Here is an 18,184-nt window from a genome sequence, read left to right as displayed (position 1 = left end):
GCAGCGGTAGACCTGCAACTCCCGTGTTCTGCGAGGTAAAATTACTGTTTTTGTGAATGTAGTTTGGTCTGGTGCCTTTGAATACAGCAATATAACGGCGAGGTAAAGTGGTGAAAATATTCTAAATATAGCGTACACTTTAACAGATATTGGTTATTTCTAGGTGGTTATAATGTTTTCTGTCCACAGCTGCTTTACCTCGCTGACAGACGGTCCTTTCCGACGGGGAACTGAAGCTGTTATATCGCTCTCTTCAAAGCCACCAGACTCCATTCACAAAAACAGTAATTTTACCTCACAGAACATGGGAGTATTCATACAACCTCACTTCCATAAATCCAAACTAACCCTTTCAGTTCTTTCCAAACTTAGCACAGCTAACTTTGACTCAGCTAGTGCTAGCGTTCACATTAGTCATGACCTTATTGATTAGCTTACTTTGGTAACCTACGTCACTGCTTTTAGCTAATGACTGAGTGGGCGTTTTCATTTGAAAAAAAAAGGAACAGAACGCAGATGGACTCGCCCTTTAAATAACATTTCAAACACACTTCTTATATCCCAAACCACACTGACAAAGAAGATGTGTCGTGGAAGGTTCTGACATGTTTACCTCATGGTAATACAGTCTCTTTGATGGCCATCAGTTGTTCTGTCTGCCAGACAGAGATCCTCATGATTGGTCCTGAAAAAGCCAATTTTCTTGGGCCTCTATCTTCAAATATATGCCACACACATATATATTGAGAAATCTGGGTGTCTCTTTTGACTCCGACTTGAAATTTGAAAAACAAATAAATGATGTCATTAGTCTTTTTCCCACAAGAGGTCGATAGCGGAAATGAAACTTTTTGCCTCTTTTGGGGATCTGGAGACCATCTCTCATGCTTTTATTACTTCACGTCTTGACTTCTGCTACTCTTATAACTAGCTTATGTGGGAGTCACCCATATGTCGCCTCCAGCTAGTTGAAAATGCAGCAGCGAGGCTCCTCACTGGTTCCGAGAAGAGAGACCAAATCTCCTCTGTACCAGCGCCCCCTTGTTACATGTATGGAGTTGTTCATACAGAAATTACTTTATGATTCTTTTATTTGTTTTTGACGCATTGCATTGACGGGCACCGGCGTACATCTCTGATCTCTCTGAGTCCCTATTCTACGCTCAGACTCCTCAGATCCTCTCATCCTCATCATTTCATGTTCCCAGTCAAAGTTCAGTGACTTTGCTTTTTCCATCGCTGCTCCCAGACTGTAGAACAGTTTACGTTCACTGTCAGATCTCCCATCTACTACCAATTTTAAACCCCAGCTAAAGAACCACTGTTTTATATTTGCATTTTGGTCCCCTTAGTAGTTCCAGTAATATTGCATAGCATTGCTTTAATTCTGTTCTGTATTAATTATATATTAAATCCCTCTGTAAAGCACTTGTTTTTACAAATACGTTTGACTTCATTTGAATTGAGTCAAAGATGTAAAGCTTTTAAAGTAATTACCAGACCTTCCTGCCTGGCTGACCGTTCTACATTGCTGTGCTTTGTTTATTTGTTTGTGAATAATTAAAGGGATAATCCAGCAATTTAATAAAGAGTTGGGGGACTCACAAGAGACAGATTTTTTTCTAATTAAAGAAAGGTCTAAATTGCATCAACAGAGGCTGAGATATTTTAACTCATAGTCTAGGTCGACCAACAAACATCCTGAATCCTACAATTCCCACGATGCAACCAACAGCATCTTTTCATTAGATTTAATTTCTTTCAAATTAGCACCTCCACTTTGTAATGCAGACTTGTTATCAATGTGAAGTCTCCAAACCAATCACAAGATAACCCAGCTGGCACTGTACTTCTGTGACATCATCAGGGGTAGTTTTCATGCTGATTTGACAAAACTCTTTCAGAGCCACAGAAGTACTGCACTCTAATGAAGACTAATTCCATCTTCATACCTAAACTTGGTGAAGTGCCTCTAAACCAGGGGTCAGCAACCTGCGGCTCCGGAGCCACATGAGGCTCTTTAGCTCCTCTCCAGTGGCTCCCTGTGGATTTATAAAAATGGAAATGAATATCTGTTTTTTGTTTACATTTTCATTTTTATGTATCATTGTTGTAGGTCTATGGTACGACGGTACAACGGAGCATTAGGGCCACATTGAGGAAAAAAAATAAATCTGAGATTTCGAAAATAAAGTCATAATATTATGAGAATAAAGTCCTAGGTTTACGAGAAAAAAAGTCGTAATATAACGAGAATAAAGTCATAAGTTTAAGAGAAAAAAGTCATAATATTATAGAGTAGTAATTTTACATGTTATTTTCTTTTTTTCTTGTAAAGTTATGACTTTATTCTCGTAATATTAAAAAAAAAAATTCTTGTAAAGTTATGACTTTATTCTCGTAATATGACTTTTTTTCTTGTAAAGTTATGACTTTATTCTGGAAATCTCAGATTTTGTTCCCGTCAATGTGGCCCTAATACTCCGTAGTACATTTTCACTTTGGCCCTCACTGCATTAGGCTTATATACTATATACTTAGACTATAAACTGTGTTACCTTCATCAAAATGCTCAAATATTTTGCAGCTCCAGACAGATTTTTTTTTTCTTTTTTCTTTGCCTAAAATGTCTCTTTGATAGTAAAGGTTGCTGACTCCTGCACTAAACCTAAAATATTTGAAATCTTGTTTCAGCACCACCAATAAATCACTTATAGGCCGATGGTGAGTCAGTAACGTTGCGGGTGCTTTATCATGCTTTTTGGTCTGCTCGCTTCTTTCGGGTGCAAGGTCACTCCTTTTACATTACAATAATGATTCCGAGTGATGACTTGATATCTTTTGGCATTGAAAAATGCTGTTTCAGACCCCCCCGTCTCAGGAAGTCATATAAACGCTTAATTGGGTTCACATCTGCTTGTTAAAAAGTCCTTGACATTTGGCTAACACCACAGACACAGTGCCAACAGCTGGGTGCCCACTCAGGGCGGATGTGAAGGGGTGCTACTGTTCCACAAAGTACTGCTTACATCAACAAAAGACAGTGTTGAGCTATAGGACGGTTACCGTTGTGACCCCACATCCCCATGGGATTACTATGGGATTATAATGGTAGTTGTCTGGCATCCATGTACTTCCAGTTATGACCTAAAAACATACTAATGTATCAACTGATTATATCATACTGTACCGTTAACATCATATTATCTATCCCTTTAAAATATGTTATGACTACATTTGTCCATTGTGTTCAACAATATTATTGTGGTTAATGATTTGTCAGGTATTTAATTGACAAACACATGACAACATTACCGACTGGATATTTTATATATAATCTGAAAATTAAAATATATATTCAAAGTATATGTATATGCACTTTGAGAACAAAGAAAATAGTAAAGGTAGTATAAATAGTTGCTAGTTACTGTATAAGCTTGTTAAAAAAGAAATTTTCGCTATATTATTGTTGTTTTTTTCAACTGTAAAATAACTATTAACCAAAATTAATTACCTATCAATTTATAAATGATGGTTATGACAAAGTGAGAGTTAGAGGTAGAGGTAAATTATGATAGGAGAACCACATTATTGTCTATACCATCACCAGAATGCCATTTCCTCTTTACTCCGACCGCGTCTCCATGCCAGCCTCATTTTTGGAGACGTCTGAATTCCCCCCGTTAGCCCACCCGACTGTGCACCTCCGTATCTCATTTCCCTGGTGCTCTCCTTGTGTCCCTGTCACCGTGCGTGTGACTGAGTGGGCACCCCGGGGTGACTTCAATGTTTAATGACCACAGCCCGTGGCATGGAAGCAGCTCCCCTCCTCTTCCCTCGATGTTCTTTTTGCTTACAGTAGTGTGGGAGTTTGCTCAGAATGACATCGGGCCCCTGTCACTTCTCCTCCTTACACTCTCACTTTGCAGACTGTTTAGTCCCCGAGCTGCCACTCCCCATTAATCTCCATCATTCTCCCTCTCTCACTTCTGCCTCTTGGCATCAGCCTCGTCCCTCCGATGTTCCCCTCTCTCTCTCTCTCTCTCTCTCTCTCTTTGTCTCTGTTTTTTCGTCTGCTCCCTCCATCACCCTCTGTCTCTCCCCTCTCCCCTGCCGTCTCTGTGTCTCTTTCTCCCATTCTGTCTCATCCTGTCATCCTCTCTTATCCCCTCCCCTGGTAAATAGATATGAGCCAAAGTCACATTGCATGTCAGCTGCCGCAGAACACATTTTTCAATCAGCGTGTTTACACTGAGCACACATCGTAATGCCGCCTGTGATTCGTTGGGGCTCTGGAAGGCGGGAAGGAATTGAAGTGAGACACTGAAACATGGCTTCTGATTTTAGTGGGGTTTAGATTTGGAGGACAGGTACACTGAAAAATTTAACGCTTCTCTCTCTTTGATTTTAACACACTGTTTTATTCTCTCTCCTCTTTTGTCTCTTCCTCTGATCTACTCTTTTTTTCTTCTTCCATGCCAGTCCCTGGCCTTACACCATCTTCCAGCGCGGTTTTGATCTTGTGATGGGAGAACAGCCCTCTGATCGCATTTTCAGGTAAGGGGAACTTCACAAAACTTTGTTTTATCCGACTACATTTTGCCGTGGCGCTGCACAATGCACGCTGCACAATGCACGCTGCACAAAATATTGTACACTTTGACTTTGATTTTCTCTCTCCTTCATGTTTAAGGGAGGATTAGGAGCTCTGGCTGCAGAACATCTTCTGTAGATGTGTCTGTTAGTTTTAAAGGTATTCAAAATAGGACAAGTAGAGGAACTTCATTTTCTCTCAGGTCAGATAATCATTGAGTTCTGATTGAGTGTAAATCAATTAAAGTGTTTAATCACGATTAATCACACATTATTTTATCTGTTCAAAATGTACCTTAAAGGTAGATTTGTCAAGTATTTAATACTCTTATCATTATGGGAGTGAGCAAATATGCTGCTTTATGTAAATGTATGCATATATTTATTATTGGAAATCAATTAACAACACAAAACAATGACAAATATTCTCCAGAAACCCTCAGAGGTACTGCAAAATATGCTCAAATCATAACATGACAAACTGCAGCCCAACAGGCAACAACTGCTGTCAGTGTGTCAGTGTGCTGACTTGACTATGACTTGACCCCAAACTGCATGTGATTATCATAAAGTGGGCATGTCTGTAAAGGGGAGACTCGTGGGTACCCATAGAACCCATTTACATTCACATATCTTGAGGTCAGAGGTCAAGGGACCCCTTTGAAAATGGCCATGCCAGTTTTTCCTCGACAAAATGTTGCGTAAGTTTGGAGCATTATTTTACTTCCTTCCTGTCAAGCTAGTATGACACGGTTGGTACCAATGGATTCCTTGGTTTTTGTAGTTTTATATGATGTCAGTATCTCCACTCTAGCTTTAAAAGTGAGCCCGCTACAACCTAAAACCTGCAAGTTGTGTTAATGCGTTATTATCACGTTAACTTTGACAGCCTTAACAATCTTAAAAAAAGAAAAGCGCTCATCAACTACCCAAACCCGACCCGACCCGCAAACCTCCAACTTTATGCAACCGGCAACCGACAGAATTGCATATTGAAAGCGAGGCTTATAGGGAACCGTTCTAAACACCGATGATGTCATTATTCCAACGCCAATACTTTGTGCAATCAACTTTTACTTAAATGGCCAGTGTGTGACAATTAGGGGGATCTATTGGCAGAAATGGAAAATAATATTAATAAGTATCTTTTCTTTATTGTGCAAATACCTGGAAATAAGAATTGTTGCGCTTGCGTTACCTTAGAATGAGATGTTTTTATCTACATACGGAGCCGGTTCTGCAATATTGCACCGCCATGTGTCTACGGTAGCCCAGAACGGACAAACCAAACTCTGTTAACGTTTCCTGCTGGGGCCGAAGTCGAGAATGTTTCTCGCTCCCATCGCCACCGCTCTTTCTCTCTTGCTTCACCACTCACTTCCCACGTGCACACACACTCTAAGCACTGGGTCTGCTCTAACTGGCTCTCTAGAGAGGTCCATTCGCATTTTCACATCGGCCACCGTAGCTCTCCAACACGCTTGGCACACGGGAGAGGCTTCAGTTTGTTGCAATCACCTCACATCACCACTAGATACCGCCAGATCCTACATACTGGACCTCTCATAATGGTTACAGCAAAACAAATATGTCTATTGCCACTTTAACATGCTCAGTAACTTGTAGCCCAGTGTTTCATGACAGTAAATGTGCCTTTAATAGAGCATATAGAGTTGGCAGGATGCCCCCTTTTGCTGTGTTCACTGGGAGCCATTTCACAAAGGAGCATACAGCAGAGCACTTTTCTGTGACAGAGGTTTTCTAACAATGTTTATAACTGCTTTTCCTTCCAAAATGATTTGTTCCCTGGCTTGGGAAAGAGCAGATCTAACTAGAGAATGTGCTACTGCCTTCATTACAACTCCTTGTATGACAGTACAGCAGCAAAAAACAACTAAAGATCGTTTTTTTTTTGCTGCTGCTTACATAAAAAGGAACCCCACAGAGTTCATACATGTGTGACACTCTAGAGGCTGTTGTCTTTACGTTGGGATCAGACAGAGGAGGCTGGCATCCCGCTAATATGTCCAGGAAGTGCTTTGATGCACTGCCTCGCCCCCTCCCCCCCTGCTGGGATGTTTTCTGCAAGAATAATTTTTTTATTTCTCACTCTGTCCAGCCGTGCAGTTTAAAATATCTTTGTCCTCAGACTGCTCCAAATCAGCCATCCACCCATCCTCATTTAAATAGTTCAGCTTCTAGGTTTTGCCAAGCGTGCCCTGTCGGCTCCAGGCACCGGAAACAGACCTTGAATATCAGCGAGCCGTCATCGTGTTTACCAAAGCACATATTACCATTAAACACAGGAGCAAATGAGGCAATTAACATCACAGTGGTATAGAGACTAAAAATGAAACAAAGCCAACTCAAGGATGCATGCGAAAACTCTCTTGCGTCGGAGGAGATAAACGCTGAGAGTCAGCATTCAAACACACAGCCGTTCGCACTGTATTAACGGCGGGGGGGGGAGTTCCTCCGAGACCTGCAGACATGTTTTCCACTCGACACAACTGTTTTCTCACGGGGACTCTTAGTGTTTTTCCACCTCCAGTTTCTCTTAGAGTGAACCAAATAAGTCATATAGCAGCACTATGGTCCCTAGTTGTCCATTAGAAAGCAGTGCTCGTTAAGTGGCTGCTAATTTGTCCTGTGGTCACCCACATACGTCACACTGCATCGCGGGGAGGTTTCAGCACTCCTCTGCCGTACACAGTTCCCATAAGAGATGGTGAAATGACTTATGGGAGAGTCGGTAACAGCTTCCTGGAAAATAATACAGAAATATTACCATTTAAATAGACTTATAATAACTCGCCAGTGTTGTACAGTAAATTGTAGAACGGCAGCACTTTGATCTGCAGAAAACTTGACTTTGAAACAAAGGGAGTAATTGGGTGGATGTAATTAAGTGTTCCGTTTCTACAATGGTGTAATCAGTCTGTTCTTAAAGTGACTAGTAATGCATGCACTCCCCACAATCCGCTGCCCTTTTCCTTATGCAAAGTTAGCAAATTTATTAAATGCAAATTGAACAATTGTGAGGAAATGTTTAGTCTGCATAAAATATAATTGTTAACCATTTAATCAACAAGTGGCACCCTTTTTTGTGCTACACGCATTCATGCATAATTCATCAGCGCTAATTATGCATTTGATGTTAATCAGTGGTAGCTTAAAGTTGGAAGTATTACATTTCATCTGCAGAGTGATTAAAGATTGATGAAATTCAATGACTCACAAATAAAGAATAGTTTTGGTTCCAGGCATCTGTTGTTTACAGATTTATAGCCCTGTTTTGTCTCAGGGGGGAACTCTTATTGGCCACTTTTGTTTTGTCAGGGTTTCTCATTTGGTATGCGTCCATTAGCACACAGTGTCCTTCTGCTCGGAGTTATGCAAAAAGGAAAACTTTGCTCAAAGGTAATGTAAATAACCTCTAAACAACTTGATGCCGTTATTGTGAAGCAATGATGCAGCGAAAACATTCATCTTTTGAAAAGGAGACATTTTGACGTGGCATGCTGGGAAACTAGACCTTGATGGAGAGTTTACTTAAAGGGTAACTACACCGATTTTACAAGATCACTATTTATTTTGTCAGCTATAGAGTTCTACAGGAATGCAGCACTAAAACCCAGAAATGAGTCAGCATTTTAGCACTTCCGGTTCGTCTGGAAGTCAATGGGTTTTTAGTTTGATGCCTGAATTAAGGTCTGTGGTTAACACAAGCTGAATAGATTTTAAAGTTTTGTTCTACGACATAAAATACCTCAATATCATGAATTATGAAACCTTTATGTGTCTTAAAAAAGACGGTTATTAACTACTAAATGTTATCACGCCGACTCGTCTGCATTTACAGCCTCGTTGTGTATATTCACACTCATGCAAATGTGGTGTAGTTTGTTTATAGCGTTAGCTTTTTACTTTTGGTGATTGCATTCACACTTCAAAAATCATTCAAATGTGAAGATTATCTTGGTGAACAAAACGTGTAAGTATCATAAATGTGTGTTTGCCACAGAGTTTATTTTCTGCAATAATCCAAAAGCCAACGGAAAAATCCCATTGGCTTTTTGTGGAGGGAACCAGGGCGATGCTAACTTCCTGTTTGGCCTCCAAAAATAAGTCATACCTGGAGCACTCTATATGTACTCCATGTAGTAAAGATTATCAATCCATATTTGTTGGTGTTCAGCCTTTCAAAAACAACATTTTCAATGCGGTCAAGAAACAGTGTGCTCTCCCGCTTACCACATACAAAGAGAGACACTCACTGATGAGTTATATTCATTAAAGAAAGATGATTTATTAAGAAAAGACTAACTCATTTAATACACTGAATCACTTTATTCAAATTGCAGAGGATTTAAAATGTATTTTATGTTGATTAAGTCAGAAAATATGGGGGGGAGGTGGGATGGGGGGTGCTCAGCTTTTCTTAGATACAAGTAGGGAGGCCTTCAAAGAGAATAGATTTGAAACCACTGGTTCAGAGAATATAATATATTGTATATCCAAGACAAAACAGACAGGAGGACGGGACGCAGAGAAAAAGTCACACAGTCTGCTACTTCAGCACCACGGACAGCTCCGTGGATTCATCAACACACTGCACAGTTAGGCTGCTGATATTTCAGAGCCATGGTCGGGGCCATCTATCCTAACTAACTGATATTTCAGGGCCGTGGTCGGGGCCATAGATTCTAACTCACTGATATTTCAGAGCCATGGTCGGGGCCATCTATCCTAACTAACTGATATTTCAGGGCCGTGGTCGGGGCCGTAGATTCAAACTTACTGATATTTCAGAGCCGTGGTCGGCGCCGTAAATTCAAACTTACTGATATTTCAGAGCCATGGTCGGGGCCATAGATTCTAACTTGCCAACCTCAGTCAGATGAAGGATCAATGAGTCAGACAGACCAGACTAACATATTCTGCCCTCTGTACTCTCTCTGCTACTAGAGGATGGAGAGGTTTTGATGAAGCTTTCCCCTCCTGCTTTACAGGGTTATCTTTAAAACAGGTTGTCATTTTGTGTCATGACACTTTTTTTTCTGTTTACCTGCTGCTCTTTCTCTGCCGTTCTTTTACACTCAGAAAGCCTAAACCCGTAACCTTACCTGTCTAATCCACCCTTCTCGTCCTCTGCAGATTCACATACACCTTAGGAGAGGGGATGTGGCTGCCATTGAGTAAAAGCTTTGTCATCCCCCCCGCTGAGCTCGCCATCAACCCCTCAGCCAAGTGCAAGACGGACATGACGGTCATGGAGGACGCGGTGGACGTACGGTGAGATGACATTTACTGGTACCACTTTTCACTGTTACTTTCTTGAGTTGACGTTTCAGAGGCATGACACTAGAAGCTCCCACTAAAGGAATAAAAAGCTTCCACAAGGCTGTAAAGACAAAGTGGGATTTTGCTGAGCGCTGCACCAAACTGAGCAATACTAGAGCTTTGCATTGCTGCACTGAGATATTACCTCTGTCCACTTTGTATTGCCTCACAACACAGAAAAGTACATATTGGTTTTATGATAAATATTCCTCATGACCATCTTTTTCATCCGTCGTCCCCCCAGCATGTAGCTGTTTACTCTCTGACCGTCTCGCCGACTTCTCACTTCATCAGCATTTGTTTTTTATTTACTATTGTTGCACTGAGTATTAAAACAGCCCTGTGAGGTTGATGCAGAGGTCTTAGCGGTCATGATTCAGAGGGTAATAAAACTCTTAACATCCAACACAAAATCAATTATGAAGACGCAGAAAAAAACCAGAGTAAAAAAAAAAAAGAAGAAGAAGAAAGAATTACTTGGCGATTCAAAGCCACGAAGAGCTTTTCGATTGTTAAATGGTTCATAACTCCTCCAAAGAAAACCTGCTCCCTGTGCAGTGACTGTGTTGGTGTGTGGGCTGCACAGAGAGCCGTAAGTGAGCCAAAACAATGCTGCAGTATTGAATTGGACTGACAGCAGTGACACAACAGAATTATTTAGCTGTTTGGCTTTGCTAGCATGAGGGCGGGGCTTAAAGCTGGAGTCGGCATATTGGAGCAAATATGATTAAACAAAGTTATCTTCATAAAACGGTCACTATATCCTGACAGTAGAACATGAGACAGGTAATCTGAAAGATATCATGTGCCTCTAAGTCCTCCGGTGCTCCTAATGGCATCTGCAAGATTTCACAGACCAAAAGAAAACAACCAATCAGAGCCGAGCTGGAGCCTTGCCGTCTCTGAGCAGCTTTCAATCACTCACAAACTTCAATCAAACGGTCAAACTAGGCAGCGTTGATCAAATATGAATCAATATTCTGTTAATGTAATGACTATTGAAAATTAGAAAGTTTGTGACCCGGCAGCCATGTTGAGATCAGTTGAGGAAATACTAATCACCGCCCACCAGCTGGAGCACACTTTCTCATTTTACAGCTAAACAGTACACTACAAGATGTTTCTAAAAACATTTTATATGAGAAATAGGCATTACAGTAACAGAATATTAATCCATATTTGATCGGTGCTGCCTAGTTTGACCGTTTGATCGGAGTTCGCGAGTGATTGACAGCTGCCTCCGTTGAATGAACAGCCAATAGGAACACTTTCTCTCTGTGGATGGGTCCAACAAACATAAGGCTTTCATCCAGGAGACCGCTGTTCGTGTCCCGTGCTCACAACATTCAGTGTCATTTCCACTCTACCAACGCCGTAGTTTTAAGCCCAACCATGTTGTTTTTTCCTAAACCTAATTAAAGTGTTTTTATTGCCTGAACCTAAGCAAGTGTTTTTGTTTACTTCACAACATTAAGCATGTGTTAACTGCGACCAAAAGAGTGACACCGAGGGGTCTGACAAAGCGTCAGTATATGATGAGTTGGGATGTGTTAGAAGTATAGTTAGATAGAGCCCAAGATTATCATATAAAACTGACTGTAAATGTGATTCTAGTTGACGTTATAAGTAAAGAAGACAGCATCCTGGTCTACTTGGTTTCACCTCTGTGTGACCCAGCCATTACCAGTCGTACTACTATCTACTCCTAACCTTGCGAAGGACAAACCTATTCACTATAAACCTACTCAGTGGTCAGCAGCATTATGAATCCCCAAGAGAGTTAACGTGACTGCATCTGCTTTGACAGCATTACACTGCAGCGTGGCGTCTGTGTGAACAGTTAGTTAATGTAATTAGCGGCGGGATTTGTCTTTTAGTGTATGCTGGGACATGCCCTGTCAACAAGTTAGTGTGCACAACCGTGTCAGATCCTGCCCCTAATTCGCCGATGGTTATTTGCCCTGTGAAAATTATGTCAGGTAAAATTAGTCTCGCTCAAATAAATATCCCCCATCATTTTTTCTCATTAGCATGGAGGCACTCAAGGAGTTTTTTTTTCATTCCCTGGAGGTAGCTAATTTCAAGCTCTCGGATGACTGAAGTAGTCCTCGGAGCGGACCTTTTAAGGGACAAATCACAGGTTTAACACAGGCGTTTATATCCGTCAGCTATGACAATTGTGCTCATCGTAACTAGTGATAAAAAAGAACATATTTGGCAGAAACATACAGGGTGCTGAGTGTTTGATGTCATTTGGCTCACAACTTCTGTGACATTACATGAGATTAGAACATTAAATAGATATATTCTTGTAAATTGAACGTCACGGTCTTCATAATACAGTATTGCATACATTTTTAATGTCACTTTAACATGTCAGTTTATCCATCGCTGTCACTCTTTATAGCTTGTTTTTCTCAGATGAATGAGGCAGAGTTTAAGATTCTTCAGGGGCTGTTTCAGTATTTGAATTATGGGGGTCAAGAAGAGTCCCGTCCCCCCTAAAAGACACAAGATTAGGTCATGCAAAACTGGTGAATGACATCAGATAATAGCATTTCTATGACTTTAGTGATTGAAATCAAGGTCTCTCCCCAACTATGACTTATGACAGTCAAGCCCAGTCAACACAGGGAACGCTGCCTTGCTGAACTGCTGCGTGTCCCACGCATGTGTCGTCCACACCGGCTGCTGCTGTTGCTGCAGGCAGCCCTTTCTTTCTACATAGAGTTAGTCTTCCATAATGACCATTTCATTTCATTATAAATGCAATTTATTTTTATTTTAGACAGAAAAAGGTTCAGAAGCGTGTGCTCATTTGTAAATAATGGTAATAATGCACAATTAAACCCCCCTACTTTATTCATTCATGGAGCCGTGCAAGTCACTGCATTTCCTACAACACTGTCCTGTAAATATTTCAGAATAAAAGCCTTTTGTTAACAAATGAAGGAATTCTGTCCGAAGAAAAAAATGGGCTTTTATTTTGAAAAGAAAGCAGGACTTGTCCGTGACATATTCTACAGATATAGACATTTAAACTCTAGTAATGTTGCTGATATGATGTCAATAAATAGTCAAAAGAGCAATTTCACTGTCTGTGACATATTCTGCAGATATCTAGATATTGAAACTGTATTAATGTTGCTGGTATGATGCCAGTAAACTGTCAAACCATCATTTTCACTGTCTGTTGTTGCAATGAACTTCACGTGGCTCGCAGTAAAAATAGGCGAGACCTTGAATCTCAGCCGCCACGTGCTGCTGACGTTCCCTGTGTGGCCAGGGCGGCACAGTTACAGCTAATGGATAGCACATTATGTTTTCTGTGTTTTGTATCTGTAAACTGGAGGCTGGATTTGAAAAGATGACCATGAAATAAAAGTGAAAAACATGATGCTCAACCGAAGGATGAGTCTGAATACCATCCAGGAAAGGACAACGTTTATAATAGTATATACGAGTCAATGCATTTGGTATCACAACTATAAAATGCTAAATGAGAGGAAATCAGAGGAAGATATGTGTTCCTGTTGCTGGGCATAAATCTCCAGCTGTTGCTGATGACTTCAGAGTGAGATAGATGTAGAGACATGCATGTGTATCTGGGACTCCGGCTGTGTAACTGCTGGTTTAAACCACTCGTTTTCTCAGAACAGGAGTAGAAGTGAACAATTTCATATTTTTACACTCTGACTGACAGAAGCCACAAGTAATATGCTGATGTAAAATTACCAACAGGGTAATTTTCTGAATGTATAATGAGTGTAAACAACTGGAGACAATCACTGAGGAGATCTGGGTTTGTTGGGTTATCTGCTAGATATCTTTGGGTGGAAAAAAGGAAAATATAAACATTTTTATTTATTATCTTAACATATTTTTTTTATATTTAAACATATTTATAATTTTCATTCACACGTCAAAATATTTTTCCGAACTGTTTTTTTTTTGGAGCTTTCGCAGCACGAATAAAGGCGTCAACCAATCACGAGGTGCGGAACAGACATATTCCATACGTACACTACATTGTACAACAACATGGAGGCTCTGGCCGAACCAAGACGGCAGTCTTTATTACTCCTTTCAACTTTGACAAAGGCAGAGCAGACCATATCCACTCCTTCGGTTCTTATCTTTCACAATAAAAGCCCTAGACACATACACTGCGTCAGAGCATTTCTCTAAAAGGAAACTAAAATAGCTTACAGTAGTTCAGGCTACAGTAAACAACAATTTACCTCAGACATACTGCTAGATGCTGCTCCGGGTCAATAGGATCCTGGTTTTGGCCGCATATAGAAAAAGTGTTGCAACTCGCAAATTTGCATCGTTGCCGGTATGAATAGTTTAGAGGGGGAGTATTTCGCATTTTTGTGTCACTTATTCGTCACGCCCCTGGTGTGTGTGAAGGCCTTAAATGTAACCCTCGTCTTTATCAAAATAATTTTGGTAGATACAGTCATGGAAACACTGAGACAAAAAGTAGAGAACATGTTCTTTTTGTATCCCCACCTCACAACTTCAATATCTGACAAATACTGCTCTTGTTTGTTTTTTTCTGCTAGCAGGACTGAACTTCCCTTTGTTACACACTGCATCATATTTACTGTAAATTAATTCCGTTTTGGTTTCATGGTTTGTCAATTTTTCTAACCCCCCCCCTACTCCATGTTTACACATTCCAATTCCCCCTTCTTTTTCAACATTTCATTTCCATTTGGCAGCTTCTTCTTCGAGAAGCTGTGTAAATAACTTGTTTCCCTCTGATCTGGGATCTGATGAGCGCTCTCTTCAGCTTTCCCCAGGGGCCACGAGGAAACACTGCTAACGGATCTTGAAGCTGCTGATTTACTCTTGCCTTTGAGCTGCGTTGCCCCGTGTTTGATAATCATTTGTCGCTCCGTCTTGCTCCCTGGCAGATGGATAAGTAGTGATGAGCCCTGATCTTCCTTTCCCTTGATTAGCTGGCTTCATGACGGTTACGACTGAATGAAGAATCACTTTTTTGTTTTTTTTAAGTATGTTTATTAGTGCTTTTGTAGCATCGCCTCAAGGTTGTAAACACAAGACTATCTTGGCTTAGAAACTTGTGTATCATTTATGTTTTCTTATATTTTAAGTTGTGAGACAAAATGCACTAATTGAAAACTCAATATCCCCCCCCCCCCCTGCTTCTGCATTATATGAAAGCTAATTGAGTGGATATTGTTGAAAAACATAACTCTTTCTCGAGTATCAAACACATGAAAAAGAAAGACATTTACATTGAAGTCATTCTCTTCTCTGTTGATGCTTGTTTCCACTTCTCTCTCTGAATTGAATCACTAACTAATGCAAGTAAATTGCAGGGTATAACTTGACATTTAAACCTTTGGTGGTACTTTTAAGTGGCAGATGGGCTGGATGAATGGTTCTTTATACCGCTTGTTTTGACGCACATGTACTTCGAGCCCTCTCATTGTTTGCCTTCCATGTTAATGGTGCCCATAATTGAGGCGTATTGCCTCTTTCAGCTGCAGACAGCTGTCTCGAACAGAATGTTAAAATTATTGCAGGTAGTGCTTAGTGCCCGTTCATTTGAAGCGCGCCCTATACGTTGTCAAAATTATACGCTTTATTCATTGCCTTTCTGTTCTAAATCAAATGGGTTCATAACATAATCAAAATTTTCTCTTGCAGATGCATATCATTTCTTTCAAGGCAGTATAATTAATGGCATTTCCCCTGTTTGGACACATTCGGGCGTTTTACTTTTTTAAAAACAGTAAATGAGGTAGGTCATTCTGATGATTTGATAAGGCGATTGTGTACTCTGATACTGAATGTAGCATCAGTAAGGTCAGATAAACATTTTAATTGTCTCTCATTTTAATTAGATAAATACATGTGGATGCAACGCCACAGCCAATTATTACTTTATAATGAGATTTAAAGCTCCTGAAAACTTAGAATCTGAGCTTATTTCCCATTGACGGTAAATATTCATCAAGTAAAAAGAGAACATCTTTAGGTGTTATTTATTGTGAGTTTAAAGCTCAAAAACTCAGCCAATCAGCTTCATCAGGGCTGTGCGGGTGTGGTTTGATCAGATTAGATCGACGGTGGCCAAACAACCCAACGGCGATCATCAGATTCCAATTTCAAATGTTGCTAAATCCTGATTGGTGCACTGAAGTATGTGGCATCTCCATTTTGGATATTCATATACTCCTAAAATCATTCTTATTGATTGATTTTGGTTAATCCCTGACCTGAGCTTGGGATCCAGAGCGGAGCAGGAGAGTGGAGGAAGCAGGGCCTGGAGTCAGGGATGGCAGGATGGTAGCCGAGTTTACGATCTGGCAGTGTTGAGAGGGCAGAGCAGGGTATATGAAGAGGCTTGATTACGGTGATGAGATGCAGCTGATGGATCTGCCCTGACTCCGGCACACCTGCAGGCCTTTGCTGCATGTCATTTCCATCTCTATCTCCCCTCATTTCCTGTCTTCTCCCTACTGAGGACTCTCTAATAAAGGCATAAAACGCCGACAAAAATAAAAATAAGTGTGTCCCTGCTGTCAGATGTGCATGAGACAGGTGATAGCCTGTAAATTCACGCAAATTGCATTGCAATTACAATCATATCCAGATTGTAATACAATATTCATTATTATGTTTTCATTAGTGTATAGTCAGCTTCAAAGCATAACGCTCTTAATGGGGGCTTGATCAACCTTCCCATGGAGTCCTCCATGTTGCACCGCCATGTTTCTACAGTAGCCCAGAATGGACAAACCAAACACACCTATTGAGAGAGCCTCTCGCATTTGTACGTTGAAGTGGCAGCTTGAATTTGGTGGGGCGAATGCATCTGAAGGCCAACGTAGGTTCTTGCTTGGAAAGGGAGGGTTGAGCAGAAGGGTATTCAATTGGTTGCAATCCGCAACCTCACTGCTAGATGCCACTAAATCCCAAACACTGCTCCTTTAAATTTTGGACACTATATACGCTTTTCTCATGCCCACATTGGCAGATTCCCATGAAATTTGCTTGGCACATTTATGCTGCCAAAGCAATAAACAATTTAGATTTTTCTGGCCCCATGGTTTTCTCCAACATGTTCTCATCTCAACTCCCTTGGGGACACATCCCTTGGCACCACGCCCCTTGGCGGCACTTTATTTTCGGCATTAAAACTACTATAGTTAGGTTTAGGAAACAAATACACGATTGGGCTTAAAACTACGCTTGCACAGTGGAATTACACTAAACGTTGTGAACACAGAACATGAACGAACAGCTGATTGTACCGTGACGCATGAGACACGAACAGCAGTCTCCTGGATGAAAGCTTTATGTTTGTTGGACCCATCCACCTCCCCTTCTGCCACCTCCTCCTCCTGTGTCTCTTTTGCTCTTCCAACTACGTCACTTCACTCGCGGCAAACCTTCTTGGAGCTTTTACTGCTGCTGTGAATGGGTTTACATTATAGATAATGGAACGCCCAATGCGTTTCATACCGGCGACAAAGTGTGCCGTGTGCGGTGATACTGAACGCCAATGGCCGCAACAAAACCTCTGTATTTAACGCCGGAATGAGAACGGGCTGTTTTTCCTTTAGTACCACCCTTAAAACCTAAGATATTTTGGTAAGCGTCTAACAACAGCAAATGGCCAGTATGATGACCTATCTTTCCAGCACTTCCGTATTTTTTATATTTTCCGTAATCAATGTTGTAATAGCTTCACCAAAGAGTCACCGAACGTGGCTTTTTTTTTTTCTCTGTGTGATATTTATTGGTAATATTGTGTTGCACACGATCGTTGGATGTGCCTTGACTGTAATTGCAGTTCCCAAATAATTTAGCATTCACACTTGCCGTGAGTTTCATCATCTGCCGAGGCTCTGTTCAATAGGTCCCTTCTGAATAAATGACAACAAAACAATGGGCAATTATGGAAGAAGAATTGGTTTGTAAGATAACATCAAGCTGATTGTGAAAGGGAAGGGAACTCACTGTGGGGAAAGCAGAGGAGAACGGGAAGTTGGGAGGAATAAAATTGTGAGTGCCTGAGAGGTCATCAATTTCCTTACCAAGACAAGGTTCACGGCAATGCTATTACAGTTGTTGTTTATCATGTGCAGCACTATTCCTCCGCAGAAATAACTGTGATTTAGATTCTGTAAGAAAACACTGAGGTCTTCTGTGCTTTGTTCTTAATCTCCACCGATCCCAAACACTTATACTGTCGCCCTCCTGTTGG

At 40.8% G+C, this 18,184-nt stretch overlaps 1 protein-coding gene across 1 annotated transcript in view; it reads left to right on the top strand.

The window, feature by feature from the left end:
- The window catches only part of astn1 (astrotactin 1), a 419,969-nt gene that overhangs the window by 137,753 nt on the left and 264,032 nt on the right, over positions 1–18,184 (top strand). The window contains exons 11-12 of the mRNA XM_037788021.1: positions 4,483–4,557; positions 9,751–9,888. Of these exons, the coding sequence (XP_037643949.1) occupies positions 4,483–4,557; positions 9,751–9,888 (213 nt within the window). The remainder of the gene's footprint in view (positions 1–4,482; positions 4,558–9,750; positions 9,889–18,184) is intronic.

Source organism: Sebastes umbrosus, chromosome 12 (genome assembly GCF_015220745.1).
Source record: "Sebastes umbrosus isolate fSebUmb1 chromosome 12, fSebUmb1.pri, whole genome shotgun sequence".
Lineage (NCBI taxonomy): Eukaryota > Metazoa > Chordata > Actinopteri > Perciformes > Sebastidae > Sebastes > Sebastes umbrosus.
The sequence above is the reverse complement of the archived record's forward strand: the minus strand, read 5'-3'. Positions and strand labels throughout refer to the sequence as shown.